This window comes from Typopeltis vanoorti, chromosome 5 (assembly GCF_054136105.1).
Source record: "Typopeltis vanoorti isolate ZY-2024b chromosome 5, IOZ_Tvanoo_1.0, whole genome shotgun sequence".
Classification (NCBI taxonomy): Eukaryota; Metazoa; Arthropoda; class Arachnida; order Uropygi; family Thelyphonidae; genus Typopeltis; species Typopeltis vanoorti.
The window spans coordinates 8,794,823-8,820,498 of NC_143553.1; the positions used below are offsets into that span (position 1 = coordinate 8,794,823).

At 35.4% G+C, this 25,676-nt stretch overlaps 2 protein-coding genes across 5 annotated transcripts in view; one reads left to right on the forward strand and one right to left on the reverse strand.

Annotated features, from left to right (window-relative positions):
• The window catches only part of LOC150106217 (uncharacterized), a 212,374-nt gene that overhangs the window by 145,672 nt on the left and 41,026 nt on the right, over window positions 1-25,676 (forward strand). The window contains exons 7-8 of one of the 4 annotated variants that reach the window (XR_016548354.1): window positions 31-123; window positions 15,538-15,586. Coding sequence is in view for 3 of the 4 variants with exons in the window: in XM_090393044.1 (XP_090249170.1) it covers window positions 27-123; window positions 15,538-15,584 (144 nt within the window). In the remaining variant the exon portion in view is untranslated. Of the gene's footprint in view, window positions 1-26; window positions 124-15,537; window positions 18,839-25,676 lie in introns of those variants that run through there. The other 3 variants (XM_090393044.1, XM_090393045.1, XM_090393046.1) reach the window with 3 other exon arrangements.
• Window positions 23,802-25,676, reverse strand: part of LOC150106218 (glycine receptor subunit alpha-2-like) — a 321,484-nt gene continuing 319,609 nt past the window's right edge. Inside the window, exon 9 of the mRNA XM_090393043.1 lies at window positions 23,802-25,523. Coding sequence (XP_090249169.1) covers window positions 25,335-25,523 — 189 coding nt within the window. The 3' untranslated portion in view covers window positions 23,802-25,334. The remainder of the gene's footprint in view (window positions 25,524-25,676) is intronic.

Below are 25,676 nucleotides of genomic sequence, written 5' to 3' on the forward strand. Positions count from 1 at the left end.
TTTTTAATAATGTATTTCATTTTTAGGTAGTTGGAAAACATTCATCCATTAGGCATTCATGCAGCTTGCTTCAGCAAAAAGAGATGAATGAAAAGTGTGAAAATAGTAATTATTTGCTTTCACGTACGTAAATTTTTGATTACATATGACTATACAATTAGGATTAGTGAATTTACTGTTAATATATTTCAAGATTTGAACTTGCAGCTGATTCTCATATGAAGAATTTTTATGCTTTGCTTTTCTATTAATGAAACATCATGCTACAAATCTTACATTTAATTTTATTTTGGGATTCATGAACTGTTTCATAAAGAACTGAATATTATTATCATCAGAGACCTCCAAAGAGTCATCAAGGGAGGTCACATGTCACCTGAAATACTTTTCTTAAACTCATTCATTCTAGATGCATTCACCACTTCAACAGGCAGCCTCTTCCATTCACTTACTGCTCTGTAAGATTATATGGATTCCACTGTCTGCAATCCACATAATCCCAATCTCTCTTCCATACACAACTTGTTGATACCTATCAGACAATTTCCAGTCCAGTGCACTAATCTACTAACTATCCAACCTGCACAACTTCATCCTCTTAAAACCTAGAAGACCAAATCTGCAGGTAGTAATCCAGGTACAATTGTGTGTGGCCTTGTAATGAGGTAAAATGACATTTTTATTGATTTAATGTTCATTTCAACAGGCAATTATCCTCGAATTGTAATTGCAGTCTTTGCTATGTGACCCTTAAACTTTTAACTTCTTATTCATCATAAAAATGAAATCTCTAGGCATAATTCCACAAGCATAATATGACTTTGGAAATTTCATCATACTAAAGTGTGATGAGATTCCAACAGCACTTACTGCCCATTTTTGTTATTTGGTCACTTAAACATTAAAACTTCAACTTTTTCTTGGTTTTATTCATTGACTAGATATTAATAAATCATATACACAATTGTCAACAAGTTTCACCAGCTATTCTGTCTGGCTTCTTTAGGACAAGTATAACGGTACACACTGTTTGCTAGTAAAAAAGAAGAATGGAGTAACACAGTCAAATAAATTAAAACTGACGCATAACATCATAAGCATGGAGCGTGGTGTCTCAGTCATTGTTTATTGAACGTGTTATATAGTTTTTAGCGAAATGAAATTCTGGTAAGATGAGTGAATTTATTAGGCTTTTCCAGATGTCTTCCAGAATCATTCCTTGATTTCTGTTTAGATTTTCTCCCTAACGGAGTACAATCGTGTTGAGATCCGGCTACCAAAGTATTGAAATCTTTCCACTTCTAAAATCTTTCCTCCACATCCTATCTTTACATTATCTCCTATTTTTCTGCCCATTATCATTATCTTGGTCTTCTTTGTGTTAATCTTTAGTCCATACTCTTTACAGGAGTTTTCAATTCTTTGAACAATTTGTTGTAATCCATTTTCACTTTCTGCCATCATCACTACATCGGATGCATATCTTAAGTTATTAATGATTCTTCCATTTATTTTTATTCCTTCTACATCCTCAAGTGCCTCTCTAAGCATTTGTTCATTATAAAGGTTAAACAATAATGGTGATAACTTGCATCCTTGTCTGACTCCTTTCTCCACTGGAAATTCTCCTGTTTCCTCTCCATTAACACATACTGACGCTGTTTGTGTCCAATATAATCCCTAAGATTTCCAAGTCATAAGAGTTAATATCAATATTTTCTAGAATGTCAAAAAGCCTTTTATGTTTCACTGTATCAAATGCCTTTTCAAAGTCTAGAAATCCCCAAAACAACTTTCCACCATGGTTTAGTGTTTTCTCCCCAATAATTCTTAGACAAGTTATAGCCTCTCTAGTTCCTCTGTTGGCTCGGAATCCAAACTTCCTCATTCATTTCTTTTTCTATTTTACTCTTAATTCTCTCCAAAATTATTTATGCCAGAATTTTTGCTGTGTGAGTTATGACTAATTGTTCTAAAATTGTTACACTCCAAAATGCCCATCTTTTTTGGAATGGGGATAAAAATTGATCTTCTAAACTCCTCTGGTAATTCTTGTCCCTCATAAATTCCATTAATAATTTGACATAACACTTCCATACCTTTTTCATCTATATTTCTTATAAGTTCTATCTGTATACCATCTATTCCAGGGGATTTTCCTTCTTTCATCTTTTGAATTGCTAGATTCAATTCCTCCCTCATGATGTACAGCCTCTGCCCACTATGCTCTTTCTTTGATTTTCTCCTCTTTCTCATCTTCATAAAGTTTACTTATGTATTCTTTCCATCTCTGTAATATCTTCTCTTTTTCTATCAGAATTTCACCTCTTTCATTCCTGACTGCTCCAATCCTTTGCATCTTTCTCCTTCCTGTCATCATATTAATGTTTTTATAAACACCTTTTATGTCATTTCTTTCTGCCTTTGCTGTTGTATCTTTACTTATTTCATCTAACCACTCTTCCTTTTTCCTTCTTATCTCTCTTTGTATCTCCCTACTCAAGTCTATACTGCTTTTTTTTTCTCCTCTGTTTTACTATTAACTTTCTTCTTTGTGTTATTTTCCTCAAAATATTTTCCATCATCCATGGTTTCATTCTTTTCTTTCTATCCTCTTCTTTTTTGGCTAAATGTAATTCTGTAGCAGTAATTATGCTTTCCTTCAGAATCTTCCATTTTTCACTTACATTATCACTTTCTTGTCAAATGATTTCCAAATCTACAAAACTTAAATACAGATCCTTGTTATATTCCCATGCTTTCCTCAACTATTTGTCATGAAATGAAAATTTGATTCTGACAACCTCTATTTGCCAAATCCCCAAATCCAAATTGTTCTCCAAGTTTCCCTTCCACAATTTTTTTCAGCCCGTTCTCAAAGTATACTTGCATAAATCTTACCAGCAACATTTAATAGGGATATTCTTCTGTAATTCTCATATTCAGTTTTATTTCCCGTTTTATCGATGAGTACTATGAGTACTCTACTCCAATCCTCCAGAATTCAACACTCTGAATTATGCAATGTAGCCACTGTAAAACTTTTATACCTTCATATTTGAGGCTTTCTGGTCAAATAACATCTAGGTCGAAACACATACATCTTTTCTAGATGTCTGTGTTTTCTATTACCACGCTGTCTCTGCTTGTCTCATTTAGCAGTCTTTCCAAGTAATTACTCCAGACATCTAGAATATCTTTATTTTCAGTTTTCATGTCACCTTTGTCTTCTCTGATTTGTTTTACAGTACTTTCTTCCATTTCTGAGCTTTTCTCAATATCCTTCAGAACATTTTACCACTTTCCTGATATTATTATCTATGTTCTTACCAAATTCTTCCCAAGACTTCTGTTTGGCTAGTTTTACATAATGCTTCACTTTCTTACATTTTTCTCTGTAAGAGCACAAGTTGACTTACTCGTCAAGAAATGTTATATGCTTGCTTCTTTTCCCCTAACTGCCTAACTTCCTGAGTCTATCATAGAATTCTGATTTTTCTATCCTAGATTATCTCACCACCACATGCCTCTCTGGATGAATTTTCAGGGTTGCCAGTTATTCTACAAGGTTTCATTCTTGTTTTCAAACTCTTTTATTTTGAATAATGTTTGTGTATTTGAATCTACAGTTCACCTGCGAATGCTGTTCAATTTTATCCTACTCAATACTAAATGATCACTTCCAATTTCAAATTCTTTATATACTCTTCAGTCTTGAAACAAGTGGGTACACACTGCTGTCAACAATAAAATAGTCAGTTATTCCTTGTATCTTCTTTCCATGAGAATTTGTGCACATTTTTGTGTTCATAATAATTAGTCTATGTCCTGAGCTGAAATCTAGTAGGTGCTTACCATTATTTTATTAATTTTACTCTTTTCTCCAAATTTTCCCAAAACATTTCTATATATATGTCTGGTAATCATTTCCTATATTGCTGTTTAGATCCCCAAGAAGGACCAACTTCTCCTTTTTCATTGTGTCTGATGCCTCGAAAAATTCTCCCATTTCTTAGTAGAACTTTCTGTGGGACCATAGGCACAAATAAGTCTGATTGTCCTGTACTCTGTTCTGATATTTGCCCACATAACTCTACTTGATATTGCCTGCTATTCAAAAAGGTTTTGTTTAGTTGCTACTTAATCTCCAGAAAAGTTATGTTTAAGCTGTTTTGAATGGTAATCCCAGAATTCTTGCTTTATTTCTCAGTTTGTTACTAGATTCATTTAAGCTTTTGTATCTGTTAGCTTTATCTTGTAGGAGGGTGGTGTGAAATGTTCTCAACCTAACAATGAAAAAAAAATTATTTTGAAATTTATAATTTCAAAATTATTTTTATTTTTCAACATAATCTCCATTAAGACTCCATTTATTCCAGCGATGCTCCAACGCCATTATTCTGTCCCTGTATTGGTTCTCAGTAAGATCTACAAAATACCACTCGACAGCTGCAATCACTTCTGATTCAAAGAAAAATGCTAACCAGCGAGGAAGAGTTTTAGTTTTGGGAAGAGAAGAGATAGAAGTCAGAGGGAGCTAAATCTGGGGAATAGGGTGGATGTTCCAACAATTCATAGTGCAGATCCCTTAATTTTCATTGCCAAAACATCTTTGTGGATGGGTGCATTGTCCTGATGAAAGTTGATTTTTTTCTTCTGCAAACCGGGTCTTTTCTCACGAATTTTTTCGTCTAGTCTGGTTAACAGATTGGAATAATATTCCCCAGTTATTGTTTTACCCTTTTTAAGATAATTAATAAACAAAAAATATCTTTAGCATCCCAAAACACCAATGCTATGACCTTTCCTGCTGATGGAACCTACCTTGTCTTCTTTGGTGCTGAACAACCGGCTTCTATCCACTGTTTTGACTGCTGTTTGGATTCTGGTGTGTAATGCTGAATCCAAGTCTCATCCATAGTAATAAATTGATGCACTGTTGCGTCTTTATTTATGCAAATTATCTTAATTAAGCATCTTTCAACTTCATAAACCAATTTACTCTAAGCACAACCCTGGATTTTGGCTCTATCTCCTTTTCAAGCATAAACACATTTATTTAGTTTAATGACTGCGCCAGCTTATGCCCTATGATAATAAATTATACTACTCAGGGAGATACTTTCAATAATCCAGATTTGTAACTATCCATTAACTCGCCTAGTCAGTCGTGGCCAAAATATTTCACTTTAACTCTACCTTCCCGCGACAAGTACATATTTTTAGAGCAGTGAGTTAACACTCTTAATCAGGCAAGACTCAGTTTAGAAAAAGAATACATGTTTATTCTGCAATATGAATACACATTAATTAATTACAAAACTCACACTACTAAAGATTGCAATCTTACATTAATGTTAAATAAAAATACTAATTTCATTCAGGGTTATCCCAGAACCAATAATATCTCATTTTGGCAACCTGCCTATACTTATGTCATCATCTAATACATTTCACACATAATTCTTTCTGTCTCTGCACTGTATGAGACTCCTCTTAACAACTTTGAATTCAGGCTTAAGCTTAATAGAACAATTCCTTGAAAGTCACCAGTCTATATAGTTTTGCCTTATCTAGTCTCTTGTATTACAATTTCTTCATTCACTCACAGGCTTCCAAAACATAAATAATGAAACTTTTACATTACCTTCACATGGCTTTGAATGGGTCTGCTGGCTCTGATGCTATCGTGAAAGAACCTGAGGCTTGCTTCTTTGTTATGGATAATGTGCGGCGTGTTGTATCTGCAACATGGCTATCCTCGATACGCACATTGGCTATCTTCGTTATCTGAGGATTTCACGGGAACTTCGACAACTCAGCGCCCACTTATAATGAAAGTGGTGGCTGCGTCACGCTGGAAACTCCGTATGTAGATTCGGGAACTGCCCGATTCAAATCTCCCGCTGCCACGCATCCTTGCCTGCCATTCAGCCTGGAACCAGCTACCTGGACTTAATGCTCTCGACCAGGAGATCCCGGAAAAAAAGCCTTCTTCCTCCTGCAATTCCTTATATTCCACTTCACATAACACCCCCTATCCTCTCCTGAAACACCTTGTGTGGTGCTATGTTAGTCTTGTACATCTGAATGATGTCAGCACTTTTTTTCTACAGCAGGAAATCATGTGACTGTTGTTATATGCACCTGCTCCTAGTATCACACCGCCTCAGGTGCTTACACTAATACGTACCAAACCTTTGGACCCATTCTTACATTTAGACCAGTGGAATATTTAAGCAAAATCTAGTTACACTTTACAATACTGAATCCTGATTTATAATTTCAAAAAAAAGACTTCTAAATAATACAATATACTTCCAAAACTGTTATGCATCTCTATAATTTTCTAAACTGATTCTTTCTAAATGTTATGTTTTATATACTTTAATATTTTACACTCTAAATCTCTATCTTTACCAAAATGCAAGTATTTTCTGATGTGAACAATTTAATATGCTAAGGTGCACTTGTTGAAATCTGTATGATCTCTTGAAATGAAGTCACAAGATCATTCAGAGTTCAACAGCACAAAATCAGTTTTAGTCTTGTTAAAATTCTCCAAGCACTGTTCAGAGATTTTCATGCAAGTGCATTTTTGATCTGTTATAGCAAGCACGGCACCGATCTTGCGCAAAACTTTTTCATTTGCAATTCTTCATGCAAAATTTATCCTACACATTCTTTCAAAATGCCTAAAGTCTCAGCAATTTCACACACTTTGACTCACTGGTCATCCAATACCATATTGTGCACTTGATCAACGATTTCTGGTGGTGTTACACTTTTTGGACGTGCTTCAGATGGATCATCTTCAAGGCTGGTATGGCCACGTTTAAACTCAGCAGCCCATTTCTTAATTGTTGAAAACGAAGGAGAAGAGCGCCCATTAACTTTTATGAACTTTGAATGAATTTCTTTTGGCGTTAAACCTTCTTTACAAAGAAATTTATAACCCAATGATACTCCATTGTATCCATTTCAAGGGGTACGGACAACACTTTTACTTCAGACAGATGTACCAACTTAAAAAAAAAAAATCTTGCTGATAGTGTTGCCATCTATGGTGAGGCCGAGAACTTTTCAGACCACCCTCTTAGATATGCTAAAAAGGCTTCTTTTGTGCCAATACTGGCATACCCCCAATCACACAATATCTTATGTTCCAGACCATCCTTGTATAACGAATCATTTCCTTTTATTTTCACTTGTAAATACATGTAACAGTTTAATAACATTTTAAACTGTCATATACAGTATTGTATATAAACAGCATAAATAAGGCATTTATTTCATTACACAAATGAAAAATTTGGAATAACTTTTGCTAAAGTGGAAAAGTTTATTCCATTTCAGCAATCAGATTCACCTTTATTGTCACCTTTACTGATAACTATAGTATTAACTGATATAGCACTTCTCACATCATTAAAGAACTTTTATTTTTTAACAACTAGTGCATTTAGTCTGTGGCCTATGTCAGTGTTTGATACACCATTGTCACTAAATTTAATAATTTAATCTTAACATCTAATGTAATAGGTTTAAAAGCTGCCTTCTTTTCACTGGAAAGAACAGTGCCCTTAATAATAGCAAATAAAATCCTAAATAATAACAATAAAATAATAGTTATGAGTTTACATTCACAGCAAAACACAGCGATACAGCAGTTAATGACATCATAATTAAGCTTAGTCCACAAAAACTGTTGTATTGAGCATATATAGCATCGCAGAAATGAGCATTTGAGTCCCCTCTGTTTCCAACTACTCTCCCCCTCCTTCCCCCACAAGGTATAATTTGTTTCATATTCCTTTTAAAGATTTCCTAGCTTTGATTCAGTTCTGTGTTTTTATTAAAACTTCGTTAAAAAGTTTTAACTTTATGTTATTCTTTGTTGATATAGTGTTTTAATACTTTCTTCCCATAAAAGTTCAGTCTTAAACTTTTCACAGATACAATTTGAAAATAGTTTTCGTACAATCTAAGTTTTTAAGCAGCAATGCTTAGAGACTGACCCTGGTGAAGAGAGAACCAGTAAAATTTGCAGAAGAGGCAATAGGGCCATACCGTCAGTTGTATGAAAAAAAGAAACAGAATGCCCGCCAAACTACGTTAGCTCAATTCTTTTTTAAGAAGCAGAATAATAAATTTATATTCTGAATATGTTTTATTGTCTTTCAGCTTATGGTTTTCCTTAACTATGCCCTGAGACATACCCTAATTCTTTTACAAAAAAAATAAGGGTCAAAAAAGAAGTCTGAAGAACGAATTATACATTTTCCCATAGGTTATTATATTCGATTAGTGTGTTTTCAATTAACCCCTTAACGTACCAATTAAAAATCAGAAAGTGGTCGTTTTTCTGCCAATTTTTTGGGCGAGGGTGATTTGCTGGATCAAATTCATCATTATTTGAAAAATAATGATGAATTTGTGCAAACGAAATAGCCGATACACGCCTTTGGCAACTTTTCTCGGCTGAAAGGAAATAGGCACAAGATTGTCTAACGTCTATATTCGGTTGTATTTATGTGTGAAACCAAAATTCAAAATCAATTTTGGTGCAATAAACAAAAGACGTGTCACAGACGTCTTTGTATGTTAAAGGGTTAATGCGCTTGTTTTAAAGAACACATTAGGCGCATTAATCAAGGGATTGCTGTACTCAACTTTCATATAAAGCTTTAGCCTGATGAACATGAGATTCAAAGTACTTTATAAGCCAGATAAATAATGATGGTTTCTGAAATCTGACATGTATCTTACATGGCAATTTACTAACAGTAACTAATTAAACCAGAGAAATGTAATGGGTATTCCCTAGGTTTGTGTTAGCTGATTTTATTTATTTATTCTTATGGCAAAAGGAATACAAAACGGCTACAGGTCCATGTCCAGTCTGGCAAGCAAATCCAAGGCCTCATATGTCACCTTGTGGATGTCCTATAGGCCACCACCTTGAAATTGGCACCTTGGGCAATCGTTCACAATATGGGTAATCGTCTGAGCCGCAGGAGAACAATCACAACAAGGGTGCCACATCTGTCCTGGTTAGTTCTGATCCTGTTGATACATGACCAAATCTTTCTAGGAAGAGCAAAACCAGGCTGCGTAGCACAGATATCTTCTACCAGGAAGCCGTTTGTTGGAAGATTGTTGGACCAGTATTCTCTCCACATGTCAGGTGTTGATGGCAGAGCAGCTGAAGAGAGTTCTTCCATGGACTAGAAAGGCTGTCTAGATTTTAGGCAAAGACTAGGGGAATTTATGAGCATCTGGTGCAGGGCAAGAGTGGATTGCTCATTGTTTTTATTAAGTTCTTTAATCGAGGTGAGTAGAAAGATTGGATCGACCGTTGTGTCCCCGTGTGGTTGCTGGGATAAGAATAGCACCAATGCAAATCCAAGCATGTCGTAAGAGGCGACTAAATGGACGTAAGGTAGGGCAATAGTGAGTGCAGAAGATGTCAAAATCTTGCAGGATGATTTGGATAGATTGGAGTTCTGGGCTAAGGAGAATGGATGTCAATTTAATGTGACAAAATGTAGGGTTATGCATTTTGGGGTGAAAAGATTAGCAGCAGTATACCACATTGGTGGAACTGTACTCCAGGAGATTGATGAGGCCAGGGACTTGGGAGTGTTGGTGGATAGGGAGATGAAGTTTAGGGGGCACATTGCAAAAGTAGCGAAATCAGCTCATCAACTCACTTGGTTGTTGAAAAATACCTTGACGAACAGAGACAAACAAGTTATTGTACCTCTGTACCAAGCCTTGATAAGACCTCTTCTCAACTACTGTGCCCAGATTTGGTCACCTCGGTTCCTTCTTGATGGGGAGGAGATGGAGAGGATCCAGAGGCAAGTGACTAAGATGATAGCAGGTCTATGGAATGAACCATATGAGAACAGGTTGAAGATTTGTGGGTTGCAGAAACTAGTTGAAACTAGGCGGAAAAGGGGAGATATGATTGAGACATTCAAATTGCTAAAGGGATTCTATAGGATTAATTCAGAGGATATTTTTGAGATCAGGACTGGTGGTGGGAGAACTAGGGGACACCTATGGAAGCTGGGCAAGAGTGTGGTTAACAGGGGTGTTAGAGCTGGGTTCTTTACTTTTAGAGTGGTAAATGAATGGAATAAGCTGCCAGAGTCTGTTGTGGGCGCTATGACAGTGAGTGAATTCAAGGCAAGGTATGATAGATACTGTGAGAATGTCGTATAGTTGTGTGGACATGATGTTTAGGGCCTCCCTCGATGAGTCTAAGGACTCCCTGGAGTTGCCCGAAATAATAATATGTTTGGTGGAGCAATGTCAGAAAGGACTGGGAGCCTGGAGGGAGGGGTGCTTCTCACTGTCCCAGTAATTGTGCGCATGGTAGAGTTTAGCTGGGTGTCTTGAATGTTAGTGTGTGTGCACTTCTTTCCCAGACAGGAGCACAATATTCTGCTGCAGAGAATGTGAGGGCTAGTGCAGACGACCTTAGGACTTCTGCACCACAACCCCAGGTTGTTCCAGCGAGCCTTGAAATGATATTGTTTCTCGTTTTAATTTTGTTGGACAGGTTGGTGAAGTGCCTTTTATAGGTTAGGCTTCTGTCCAGGCTCACTCCAAGGTATTTTGGGTGAGGTTCATGTCCTACCAGTTTTCCACAGAAAGAAAGGTTGAGGTGTCAGTTTGCCTCTGCATTGTTCAGGTGAAATACTGTGGACACAGTTTTCGTTGGATTTGGCTTCAAGTACCACTGCTTAAAGTACTCTTCCTACTCTACTCTTAGTAGAGTTTTCAATATATTAGCTGATATTTATAAGATACTCATATTTATAATTTAATTTGTAGTAGTTTTCAGAAGACAGTGATAGAATCAATTGAATAATTTAAAAAGTATGTGGTTAACTACTCTTTCTAAAACTATGGACAGCAACCAGAAAAGGTATAAATAATTTTCTACCACTCAGAGCCCTATCAGAGTGGATTCACAGTGAATCTCCTAATGATTATTACTCATCTTATGGAGAATTTTGTTTTGGACATTCCTACGACATATTGTAGAAGGTCAATGTAGCAAAATGCTATCTTATGATTTGCCTTCCACCTGTCATGATTGGGTGGTCCATTTTTGGTCATTATGTTATTTAGAGTAGTTTCAGATGTCACTACACTACTATCGAGATATCCTGGGGCTCTGTACTTTTCCCATTTTCTTCCTGCCATAACTAATCTCTTACTGACTATTCATGGTTTTGCTGATGCCATCTCTCCTCTTCATATGATGAACCTTTGTAGTTCTGAAAAGTTTTTAAGCTTCAAGATCTACAATCTTTGTCTATTTCAGTGCTTCCAAAGCAGTGATTTCTTGTTTCTTCGAAAAAAGATCTCGCTTCACTATCCCTGTGTGTTTCATAATACCCAGGTTGCCGGATAAGATTTCTTTCTGTGGATTGACTGACACCTCCAGCATTTTGTGGCAACACATTAGCACTTCTATAATCTTCTCAGCCTTCTAAAATTTTTCTTTGCACCTATACAGATGCTAATCCTATACAAATCCCAAATGCTCTTACATTTGGAGTAGTGCTAGCTTGGTTGGTTGAAAGGATAGCATTGCCATTCTCTAAATAACGAGCTGTATCATGGATGTTCAGGTACTAGATGAATTTAACTGCTGGTGCAAGACCACCTTGCTCACTAGAAGCTAAAATGGCTTGAAAGTCACAGTAGGTTTCTACAGCCAAGTGTTTAATTTCTAATACTTAGCTTACCCCAGTACTGATCTGTCATAGGCCTTAAAACTCTCATGAGTGGTCCTTCAGACATTGTGAAGTTGAATGTTTCCTAAAATGTGGTATGCATACTCCCAGGGATATATGCAAAAGGCTTTGGGAGGAGGAAGGAGCAAAGGCACATCTCTAATTTTACTTACTTTTTTTTTACATATTTTTATCACAAAAAACTGCAGGTATGTTTGTTCTATAATTAATTTTTCAATAACTGATAAATCTAAAAGGAAGGTTTAAACAAAAGATGTCTCTACGCATGTATCTTTTTTGCTGGCCTGGTTGGCCAAGCGGTTAGTTTACCTGCTCTCCAACGAACAGGTTGCGGGTTCGAATCCTGCTGTGGCATAGATGTTTGTGATTGTCTTTAGTTATTTGTTATTATTATTATCTGAAACATCAAGGGAGGCTATAAATCACTCAAACCAGCTGTCATGCCTTCCCTTAGATGCACTCACTACCTGCTCTGTGAGAGAAAACCTAGCTCTTATCCCTTTCTTGACTGTAAACAAACTTAACTTCCAAGGAGGTCCACGTGTTCTCTTCACGCTTTCCATATAATTTCATCAGACTATATCCTATAACACCCATTCAAAAGTTTATAGACTTCTATCATATCACCTCTCTTTCTCCTTTTAACCAGTCTGTAATCCACATAATCTAAATCCCCTTGGAATCCAGAAGAACAAATCTGTGCACAATAATCCAGGTGTGATCTTATCAAAGCCTTATAAAGAGGAAAAAACGACTTCCTTATCCTTACATGTCAAAGGTTTGCTTTAAGATCACGATTATTCTCTGAGTTGTATTTGCAACTTTTGCAATGTGACCTTTGAACTTCAAATTCCTATCCACCAATATGCCAAGATCCCTTGTCTCCTCAGTTTCTCAGGAAATCTCATGGAAAGCCAAAGTGCATAACTTTACACTTACTAATGTTAAACTGATAGCCATTTTCATTTGTTCAAATTTCCAGCCTATTCAAATAATTTTAAGTGTTGAATATCAGTAGCATCCCTGATTGCCCTGCCTATCTTCGCATCATCGGCAAACAATTGCACATCTGATGTTAGACCCCTGCCTGTTGTCATGGTATACAGTGGGTGTGAATCTGGCATCTGCCAGATTCACACCCACTGTATACCATGTTTTAATATCTGTTTGTCAACCATCCCATGACCCAAGTCAAAAATTTATTTTCCAATCCCATATTCTCGGTTTATGCAATTGGTAATTTGACGTATAATTGCAAAAAAAAAAAAAAAAATCACGAGTCTGCCCACCGTACAAAATTTACTTTATAACAACCTTTTGTGGGTCTGCTGATCTCTTAGGGTTGCATCTGGTTGATGGCAGAGTCGTGTTGCAGCCATGTGGTTGAAACTGTTTGCAGTAAAAGTTTAATCCATGCAGTGTGAGGACTCTGCTATCAGAATCATCTGTATCATAAATTGGAGCTGCTCATGGCAATTATTGTGAAGCACTCACAATCCAAACCTCAACAAGATGATTGCCTTGAATTTTCTCAAATTGGGGAAATCATCTTAAATAACACTCCTCATCCATGTGTTTCATAACACTACAGTCATCTCTCAACTTACGTCAGGGTTCTGTTCTATTTGGCAGGACGTAAGTCGATACATTAAAACAACAGAGTTATAGGGGTTTAGGGACTTAACAGTAATAAGTATACTGTTATTTTAATTTTTAAACCTTATTATAAAACTACTGTGCATTACTGCCACTATAAAACAGGAGAATAATCACCCAAATCTTCCTCCACGATCACATCTTCATTACCTTCCCTATTGGAAGGACTAGACTGTGGCTCTTCTGGTATGATCTTTGTTTTTTTGATAAATGTCCAGTGTGCTTTGCTTATTCCTCTTCTTCTTTTCATCATAAATTTGTTTATAGCAAGCAAAAGCATTATCTACTTTCCTTTTTACTAATGAGTGGCGTTCAACATTGGGGTCCATGTCTTCCACCATTTTGAGAACATCGCTAACTGCAGAGAATATTTCTGCAAGTCCCTTCACTATGAATTGTTTAACTACCTCTTCTTGTTTCTCTTTTTCCTCTTCCTTTTTCATTCTTTCTCTTCTGCAACACTTGTTCCTCCAGTTTGATCAATTCTTTGTTGGTCAACTCTTCAAGGACACTTTCTATGAGTTGAACTCTGGCGTCGTCATCACTTCGAGATTCCGATTGTTTGCTAGGCCCACTATTTCTTCACTCAGTTTGCAAAGGTCTTCATTTTTTTTTCAAAACTTCCAAAATCGTGCACAAACCTTTTTAATGTCTTTTTCCATATGCCACTCATACATTGAGATATCGCTTCGTTCCAAACTACAACAATATTTTTAATAGCATGATAAATATTGAATGCTTTCCAGAATTGCATGAGAGTCTGGTCCTTTCCTTCAGTAGCAGAAATAATCTCTGTAGATAATAAGGAGGGAGGAATGTGATCTTGAATTTGGTGAAGATCATCGATATAAGACGGATGACCTGGGGCATTATCTAGAATTAATAAAATTTTAAATTCTACATTTTCTTTCACACAATAGCTTTCCATTTCACTCGCATAACAGTTGCTTGGAGTCATCCACAACTTCTTACCGCTAATGAACTGGAAGAACATGCTTCCTAATATTTTTGAAGGCTCGTTGATTCTCACTGTGCCATATTGCAAATGGTTTCATTTTATATCCAGCCACATTACCCCCTAACAGAATCGTAACAAGCTCTTTAAGAGGCTTTGAAACCAGGCATAGATTTTAGCTTTTTGTGGATTGTCCGCTCAGGCATTTTTTCCAAAACAAGGTCTCATCCATATTAAATATTTGCTATGCCAAATAATTTATCCCATTTCTCTACAAACTCCTTGGCAGCCTTCTCATTGGAACTTACAGATTCACCCTACATTTTCACATTGTGCAAGGAAAATGCTGTTTAAATCTCATGAACCAACTGGAAGAAACGTTTGAATTCATAGTCGTCATCGGGCCTTGCTAGCAGTTATGGTCATAGTGCTAAGAAGTATGCACTTTTAGTTCAGGTCCTCTATGCATGATGGAAGTAGCTTTTTCACTCACTGATATTACCTTGTCATTGCTTCGTCACTATCGTTGAGCTTGCAACTTAGTTTCAAGATCAATTGCCTGCCTCTTTTTCTGGGATTCTTCACTAGGTTTTTTAATTGGGCATGCAGGGCCCACGTTGCACAAAATATCGCAAAATATTTAACGCTAAATGCACAAATAACCTATTTTTCAAACACAAAATCAACAGAGGAACTGTTGAAGCCACATGCCGACTGCCGAGGGAGGTTGCTGCTAAATTCGCTGTTGTGTTGCTAAATAAAAACCTTTTTACTTGACGCTCACTTGCGTCTTATTCGAAAGTATAGTCTAAAATGTTATTTATTCCATTATGGGATCACGGATGTATCTTCAAATGGACGTAAGTCGAGGGATGACTGTTTTAAATTTCTTTGATTAGTTATAGATAGTTATCCTCCTGCATGTCATAGCATATATATATAGTCATGTGCTTGCAATTTAAGTATTTTTTTTTTGTATTTATTCTTTTTTGTATTGATAATGGCTATCAAACCTAGCTGAAAATATTGAATAGATAATTTAACATGTCATTACTTATGTCTTCATTTTTAAATCTATATATCTTAATAAAAAGGAAACAGCAGATTGAATTATTCTGTTAATATGTGCTATTTGTCTTATTTACTTAGGTGAATTTCTGGAAAATGCCATCTCATCACTGGGACAATCTTCCTGACAGTAATTAATTCTTTTTGTACACAGACGGAATTATGCAACTTTATTCTTGTATACATGACTCACTCTGAATATTTAATATTTTTGTATCTGTAATAAAGATGATAAATGGTATCTGTTTTAAGGAATCCATATGATTTTATTTATCTTCTTCTCTGGTGCATCAATCCAAAGATTGGTTAGTTATGGCTGCACATCGTAACATCCTGTCTTGTGACCTCCTTTTTATCTCTTCATAACTCTTAGTGCCAATTAGCATCATTATGTTATTTATATATGAAATTCTTGGTCTGCCTCATGGCCTCTTTCCTTCTACAGTCCTCCTCCATTATTTCTCTAATCAGTTTCCCCATGCCTCAGATGGTGTCCAATTAGACCAGGAGTCGCAAACTGGCAGCTCGCAGGCCAGATAATGATTATAAATAAAAATGGTTATAAATTTAAAATTTAAATGGTGGTGTAACTGTTTATGTAAGTTGTAAAGGCCTGGCAACAAAAGGGCATTTGTTAAAGCCTTTCTTTTTTAGTTTGTTTTGGTTCACAGAAAAATATTGAATACAGCCAGTGTCAGATATACATCTAATTGACTGGCCCTTTGCTGTGTTTGAGTTTGAAACCCCTGAATTAGACTTTTTCGTCTCTTATTGAAGTAGTTCATTAGTGACTGCTCTTCATGAACTATATTTAGAACTTATTTACTTCTTCTTTCTGTCCAAATTTTATTTATACTAAAATATTCATAATTTACATAAAATGAATTGCTGCACTCATACTATGCTAGATATATTATGTACCCAAGTGGATCAATTTTATCACCTGGTGTGAAATTGTCATCACCTAACAATGGCAGAGTCTTAAATGGTTTGAAAAAGCTTCCCATTTATTTAGCTCACTGCAGTACTATACTATAAGATTGAAACCTTTTGTGGATAGGATTTCCTTAAAACAAAAATTGTTTATTTCTGCTTGATTGCAAATTATAATTTCTCGTCAAGTATAATTTATATTGTTTTAATCCTCCACCAAAGTGTGTGTGAGCAAAGAAAGGTTTGTACAGGTGAAGATATCTCAACTACAAGAGTTGTTTGAAAAGTTTGATAAAAAAAAATAAGTCAAACACATTTTTTTTTTTGGAAAAAAAATCACCTTTTATTTCTCAGCATGGTCTCCATCAAGGTGTACACATTTGTTCCAGCGAGTTTCCAATTTTTTCATCCCATCTAAAAAGAAGGATTTGTCAAATTGTGCAAAATAGTCATTGACAGCCTTGATGACATCCTTGTTCAAAGAAAATTTTTTCCCACCGATTGAAATTTTTAAGTTTAGGAACAAGAAGTCATACAGGGCCAAGTGGCTAAAATTTTGCCAGGGGTTATGAAAAAAGATGATACGTGCCTACACTGGTATGAATGAACAAATTGTGTTGCCATCTATTGGAAATTTAACAAACTTTTCAAACTTGTATATAGAAGCTGTTGCTATGTCACGGTGCACACACACACTTATCATCATTGAGAATGGGAGCTAAATGCATAGGGATACTGCTAAATCAATGCAGAAGTCATCTCCACCCTCCCCTCCATATATAAGTAGCAAAATGATGTATCATCATTAAAATACCATAGGTGAGAGATAGTTGAAGCAATTCCTCACATTTGGTTAGAAATTAAATTATACTTGACAAGAAATCGTACTCTTGTTTAAATCCTTACTCTAAGAGTGAGCAAACAAGTTTACTCATGAAGTATCTTTCTGACGAGGCTGACTTTTATTATACGGGCACCTCCATGGAGTCCGAAGAATCATCGTGGGAGATCCAATCTATCCACACAATCTATTATACCTCTCCTTGAACCCATTAACAGACAGTTCACAATTCTCCAAGCAAAAAATCTGGTCCTTACACCCATACTAACCACACCTTTATTCAATTTCCAGGGATGACCCCTTGTACTGGTCCCTCTAGCTAAGTGCTGAAACATTTCCCCTGCATCTATTCTATAAAACCCTTTAAGAAATTTAAATGTTTCTATCATATCCCCTCTTTTTTTCCTGTCAACCATCTTGGTCACTTGCTTCTGAATCTCTCTAGGGCTTCCTCATCCTCAAGAAACCCCTGAGTTTCTTGGGGATGAGGAATTTGGCATTTTCTTGATATGCCTAAATCTGGATTTGGACATATCAAGACCTTATAAAGAAGAATAACTTCCTTATCAATATGTCTTCTAAACTTTAACTCTCTGTCTACCACCACACCTAAATCTCTAGCTTCATCTATTTCCTGGAATACAGTGCCATCAATGTGATACATGGCTTGTAATCTATTTATCCCAAAATGTATAACTCTAATTTCTCCACATTAAATTGACACTCAATTTAATGTGGAGAGTTCCATGTGGTATTCTGTCAAAGGTCTTTGCAAAATCATTGAGTAGCCATTTCCTTTATCTAACTCATCTGTTACTCTGTTATAAAAAGTTAGTAAATTACTAAGGCATAACTGACCCTTCACAAAATCATGTTGAACCTCATACAGTATCATATTTTTATCTACCCATTCTTGAATTCTCTTTTTAACCAGTTTTTCTAGTACTTTTACCACCACACCTGAAAACTGATTGGTCTCTGATTTGCAGTCTCAGAACCTCTCTTATGCAAGTGAATTATTTTGCTCTCTTTCCACTCCCTTGGAACTCTACCAGAACTGAGACTTAAACAGCCTAGTAAAAGGCATTGCCAATTCCCTTGCACATTCTCACAAAACCCAAGCTGATACCAATTTAATTCCACAGCCGTATATACATTGAGATTCTTTAATATCCAAAGAACCTCCAATTCATCCACCTCTGTTCCCACATTAGTGTCTATCACATAGGTTAAAGCAGTAACCTCATTAGGATGATATACCCTTTCAAAGTGGTCAACTTGTAACTGAACTATTTTATCAGCTTCTGTCTCCTTATGACCATCATCACTAATTAAGGCTAATCTTCCATAGTCATTCTTCCTATTACTTGCCATATAATGAAATAGCTCTCTGGGATTTCTTTTGACTGCTTGGCTAGATTCTTGTCATAATCTGATTTTGTCTCCCTTGCTATGCTGTCACCTTTCTCTTTATATACCCTCCATGGCATTTATTTTTCTTTTTTTTTTTTTCTCTGCAGCTGATGCACAATAATATGTATTCATTTAACTCCTACTTGATTAACCCTCATTAACTTAGGTATACAATTTAATTCTGCTTCCTGTAGATCAGCGCTTCCCAAACTGTAGGCCGCGGCCCCCTTGGGGGGCCGTGAAATAATAAAAACAAATTTAAAATGTTTTAAGACTAAGTAGATTTTTTTATTTTAAGAGAAACGTATTTAACTTTTATTATTTATTATTTCTTTTTTTGTTATTTTTTATATTTTAATGGAAAAATTCACACATTGGTGTTGGTTCACAGACTTTGCTTCCTGCATATTTCGGCGCTTAATGAATATTAGTAAATATTGCTTATTCATATGTTTCATTTCAAAGCAGTGGTTAATTGTATTTACTTTGAATGCTCTCCAGGGAAGCACCAAATCTTCCTGTCCCTTTCATCACACGTTCGTAATCAGGGACTGTTGATATTGACTTTATATACATATCAAAACTCGTTTTATGCTATCACTGTCATCCGAGCTGGTTTGCTGTTACCAATAAAAGTTTTGCATATACTTCACACATGAAAAAAAGCTTAAACAAGTTCATGTGGGGAGATAGTAACTCGCTTGCAGTGGTAAACAACATGCCCTCCCTAACAGCCACTATACTGCAGAGGCAATAACAAGTACTTTTATTATGCCAGTGAATAAGGTATGAGGAGTCTGTGTAATATATTTCTCAACAAATAGTGCAATTAGAGACAACTGGGAAAAAATACACTAATTAATGAATCACGTCCCCTCATACAGAAACTATGCTGTATAGACTGAAACAAAACCATATGTTGCATGGGCAAAGACAATATCTAACTAAAAACTATTGTTATTAATTAGATGTGTGTGAGTTCGATTTCCCAAGGCAGCAATAAAATTCAACCGAACGTGTTAAAATTCATAAAAGTGTTAAAACTAAGTAATATATATATATATATATATATATATATATATATATATATATATTATGGCAGTTTCACATATGGAATTTGGTTGAAGAGAGTTAGCATTTCAACTCAATTGTCAGCTATGCTTTTATCTTTCGGTTACGCAATCTTTTGTTAATACCGCACCAATCATATGCATGTTTTAACAACCTGCCTTTGCTGTCTGTTTCGGGTTAGGCTTAATTACTGTAAAGGGAGAAAAGTCACAAAAGAGAAAAATGTTCCTGGTCTGGGGATTCCCTTATTCAGGTAATATTCACTAATTTCATGTTATCAGTCTGTGGTGTGCCAGTATCGGTAAGTGGTGATATTATTTGATCTATTCTACGTTAAAAAATTTAACCCTGAGATGGATAAGTGGCTGATAAAAAATAAAAATAAAAAAATCCCACGAACAATCAGAAGAAGCAGAAACAGACTCAAAAAAAAGGACAGTATTTCACATTTTACCAGAACAGCACACATAGTCTTCAGAACCAAACGGTAAGAGGCAAAAAATGTATGTGCATTTGATTTTTGCAATATTCGCTGTGTATGTTTTGTATTGAATATAAATACAATAAATATTATATCTCTCTATTATGATTTTTTTTCGAGGGGGGGGGCCGTGAAATATTTTAATTTTTGCAAAGGGGGGCCCTGGCATCCAGAAGTTTGGGAAGCACTGCTGTAGATGACCCTTAACTATATCCCATGCACTACTAACATCCTTATCCTGCTGTGTTTTATGCCATGGCAGAGATTTAAGCTTTTTCCTAAGCATGTCATAATCACCTGCCTTGTAGTTCCACAAATACCCCTTCTTGATGGAATATTCCTCATGTTTTGCAATCTCCTAAGTCAAGACCATATGGTCACTTTCACCAATTGGAAGCAATGTGGTCGCCTTGGTTATAGATTCAGATCAGCTCTTCTGATCCTATGTCCAGGTCCAATACTCTAACCCCTAGTCCCCTCCATCACATGCTGCCTTAAGTAATTATCTCTTAGTAGGTGTATAAATCCTATTTCCTTTCTGTCTATATCTCCATAGTTTAAGTCCCCATAATAATCACTTGACATGTACTCATTGTACTAATTTGGCAATTCATGTCTTCCAGATCATCTCTGGAATTCCCTGGCCTGTAGCAACAACTAACTATATTTTTTCTTACTGGCCTTAATCTCACATCAGATTGTTTTAAATGAACAGCTACCCTCCTGCCTGCCTCCTATTCATTTTAGCTGTAATTTATCTGCTGTCATCAGCAGTACCCCCCCCCCCCATCCTATCTTCCATGAAAATACTAAACCCTTCACATTCAATCCTTGCGATTAAATAATCTGCTGTTAGTCAAGTCTCACTAATACCTTCCTTGCAAGGTATTAGTGAGACTTGTAGTCTTACTAATAACTTTTTGCAAGGTTGCACTAACCAATGCCAAAAACTCCTCCCTCTTGTTTCTGATACATCTGGCTTAGTATATAGAAACTGCAGCATCCCTTTAGTCCCCCACCCACATTTACTTTCTGAATTGACTACTCTATTCAATATTTTTTCTTGAGAGACTAGATTACTTACTTGGTCATTCACTTGCATCCACCCTAATTGATTGGAAATTATAATTTCCAATCAGTTGCTTAAGTTTTCCTGAATATGCACTTCAGCATGATTGGTGAGCAAAGCTATCTCCAGACATCTAACACCAAAATCATTTAGATGCAGTAGATCAGCATTGTACAAATCCTTTCCGTCAAACACAGATCAACAAATCCTACATCATTCCTTCTGCACATAGATTCATTTTCTACTAACATCCTCCTCAGTTTGCCTGTATCATAGCCTGGTAGGAGACTCACAATCTTCACCTTTTCCTCTTCTAACAATTCCTTTATATCCTCCTTCATAGAACATTTCTTGCATCTGAAATCATTTGTACCAACGACGACAATAATTTCCTTCGACTTATCTTTTTTTTTGCACCGAGGAAACAGGATTTTGTCACACTTTTGTTAAGTATTCCCCCGATCATCGAGTCTCCATATATAATTTTCTCCTTAACTTGCTTTTCTTGTTTGTTCAGTTGGTCTTTATTATTCCTTTGGACCATCTGCTTCTTTCTCTTTTTAGCCTTGATAATCTCTTGCCGCTTCTGCAATTTTTCAGTTTCGTGCTTTGTCCTATGAAGGATAACATTTAAGCATGCTGCCATTTCTTTATTAATGTCCATTTCATTCTCCTCTATTTCCATGGCTGCACATTCGACATTAATAACATCATTTTCCTTCTTACCATCAGTATTTGCTGCATTCTCATCACCTAACAGAGACTCACTTTTGAAACATTAATACATACTCTCTTCTCTCCAGTTTCAATTTTCTTCCACATATTCTTTAATTTTCTCGATGTATCCATTTCACACACACATTGTCCCGAATAAAATCCCACAAATTCAAATTGCCAGTTAACATGGTCTTTGCCGTCATTGTTTGTCGCTTTGGTGCCATGCCGACAATATCAAAATAAAAATGTTATAAAGACACTCAATACTCTACAAACCTAATAATCTACACTAATATAATACACTCATTTTCTAATGAAAAAACTCAGTAAAACAGATAAAAATCACCAATTTTACACGAGTGCTAAATTATTCATATTCTTACTTCATATTACATTTACTCAGTATCCCATAATGCACAACACATTGCCTCGCATTATGGGATGGATCCCAATCTAGACCAATTTTATCCTTTTATTGAGATCTAATTAGTAGTTAGATCCATAGAGATGCAAAGCATCATTAATGCAAAAGTCTTAGTTTTCATATATCTGGCTACTGTAGGAGAGTGAAGTAATTTGATGTGAAAGTAACAGTATCTAAATACAAGCCTGGTATTTAGTAGCCTACTCATGAGCTTGCTTCATTGAGTGAATGTGTATATGAAAGACCTCACTCTGCTATCCTGAAGTTGTGGCAGAAATGGCTGAAAAGATAGCATTTTATATTTTCAGACAGGTTATAAGTTCAAATCACACCATTCACAAACATCCATATGGCATGGAGGTTTGTGAACATCCTTTGTGGTAGATTACAAAACTCCATGTCACAGGGATTCCACCACCCTTCTTATTGGAGATTTGCACAGTGGTAGCCCTAGATCATTTAACCTATCTTCCCCTGTGTGTTAAATGTAGCATAGGTTTGCACCATTCTGTGAGCAGATTTCTGCCCTAAAAGTATTAAATGCTTTTCGATTGTCTTCATAATGATATATATATTTGGTTAGTGAACAATTTAAGTACCAGTATGTGTGGATTATCTAAATTCTGGAGAGTTTAATGAATGCCATACTTAAACTTCATGCCCAAATTTAAAATTGTTTTAATTTTTTTTGTATGTAGTTATAGTATTGCAATAAACCTTAATGCTTCGAACTGAGCCTTTATCTACTAACATACTGAGTTAATGTGTCAAATCAGACTTTGTTTATTCTCATCACATATTAAACTGTTGATGCATGTGTATCACCACACTATGAAATTATTGATATTTATTTCTTTTAAGAAAAATTAAATACTAGTCATAACTGTACATAAAACATAACAAAAATTAAAAATTGATTACATAAACTCCCAGCTCTTTGAGACAGGTGGGGATATGGAAAGAGAACAAAGAAGCTCCAAAAGAGGTAACTAATTATAGGCTGATTAGTATTAAAACTGAATTGATATCAACAGCAAAGTTTTGTAAAGGGTATATCTTGCCTTAATTTTACTTACTTTCATTCATTTATCAATGAAAGTAAGTAAAATTAAGTGGTGATAATAAGTATCATATAAATAAATATGATAAAGTTGACTTAGATAAAAGAAATGGCCACAGCATGATGCTGCAGAGAATTATTATTTAACTTGAGAAAATGGAGATGGTGACATGGATAAGAGAGTAATTAATGGACAGATAGAAAAAACATATGGTGCAGTAGAATTTAGAAGAATGCATTTAATGAATAGTGTGCCATAGAGCTCTGTATTTGGGTTATTGGTATTTAATTTCTATGTTAATAGAAATGAAATACAGGGAATGCTACAGGGAAACTATCCAGTTATTCGTTGAAGTTGCTAAACTCTGGAGGGCTGTGTTTAATAAGGATGTGGAGATCCTCTAGGATGACTTAAAATAGCCTGCCAGTGTTGAAAAGAATAATGATTGTCAGTTTAATGTGGTAAAGCATACAGTTATGTACTTTGCGAGGGGAAAAAAAATATAAGCTGTGTGTTACATAGATGGAGCTGGAAAGTGATGAGGCTAGGCATTTTGGAATGATGGTCATTGGAGTTCAGAGAAGTTATTGCAAAAGTGGGCAAAATAGTTAAAAGGATTGCTTAGGTATTGAACACACAAGTAGAAACAGAAGGTTATCTCTATTTATATGGGACAATAAGGCTTTAATATGGCCATATTTCAAAGCCATATTATCCTAAATAAATGGCAAGAGTTCTCTGAAGTGTTTCTTGTGAGAAATGAAAGATTGAAAGTTTGGATAATAGGTGTGGATATGATAAAATAAGTTACTAAAGGGGATTTTATAGGTTGAAGCTGAAGAAATTTTTCAATGAATAAAATTATTCTTCTTGTGAAGAGAGCAATTAGAGTGTGGTGATTAGATTGTTTGCTTTGGAAAGTTAGTGAATAAGTAGAATGGTTGGAAGAGTCAGTTGAATGATTCAACTCAATGAATGATTCTATGGAGATACCTAAGTAATAATAAATTAGGCTAAATTGTATCACATTCTTTATTTCTGTAGAAAGAGAGGATATCTTTAGCAACGGAATAACTTATTGACATAATTACAAAGGAAACCTCCATTCATCCACTGTGAGTGAAACAATCACATTGTGTCACAACAGGTGTTACAAAAATGCTTAGCATTTATCTGAGCTAGTATACATGTATGGAACAAAAACTATGCACAAATTACTTCTGATAGCAGTTTTTCTGAATTCTAACAATTATAAGAAACGTGTATTCACAAGAATAAAGAATAATAATTTGATTGCAAATGTTTCAGCTGAAAGTAACAGGCCATCATCAGTGTAAAGCCAACAAAGGCATATTTGGAATATGACTTGTTATATGTTACAATTAAAACTTCAGTTTTAATTGTAACATATAACATGCTTATCATGTAACATACATGCTTATCATGTATGAGGATGGGACTCTCCTAAATCTTGGCAATCTGATTTAAGCTTGAGCAGTATAGAAGCTCTTCAAAACTCACTTTAAACAACTGCTCAAACATCAGTACCAGTTTAAGTTTGTGATAATATTATTATTTATTCTTGTGAATACGTGTTTCTAATAATCGAAAATGTCACAAGTGCCATTAAAAACTAGTTTCTCTGGATAAAAGAAATCAGTGTGCATACTTTGAATAGCATTAGAAGTTATGAAAGATGTTGAGATATCACTTTTTTTTCCTTCTTTTTTTTTTTTTTAGAGAAGTCCATGATACAATTCTTATACTCAATCAACATTAAAGTATCATAAATGTCATCCAGTAAAATATATTTAACAAACAAAAGGAAAACGGAAAAAGAAATCCGGAAAACTTTTTTTCAATCAACATTAAAGTATCATAAATGTCATCCAGTAAAATATATTTAACAAACAAAAGGAAAACGGAAAAAGAAATCTGGAAAACTTATCAATAGCTAAGGCAATGGCTAGATTATTGCAACAGGTTGGCTGTTCTTGGGATGTAGGTATCAAGCTGCCATGTCGACATCTTATACCAACAATTGGGTGGAGAAACACCTAAAGGATATAATTTGTAAATGCATATTAATGACTCTACTTTAATGAAAATATGCAGTCTATTTTTCATATATAACTTTTGTGTGTAATTATTATATAACTTTGAAACCATCTGTTACAAATTATATAGTGAAAAAGATTTGACAAATAAAT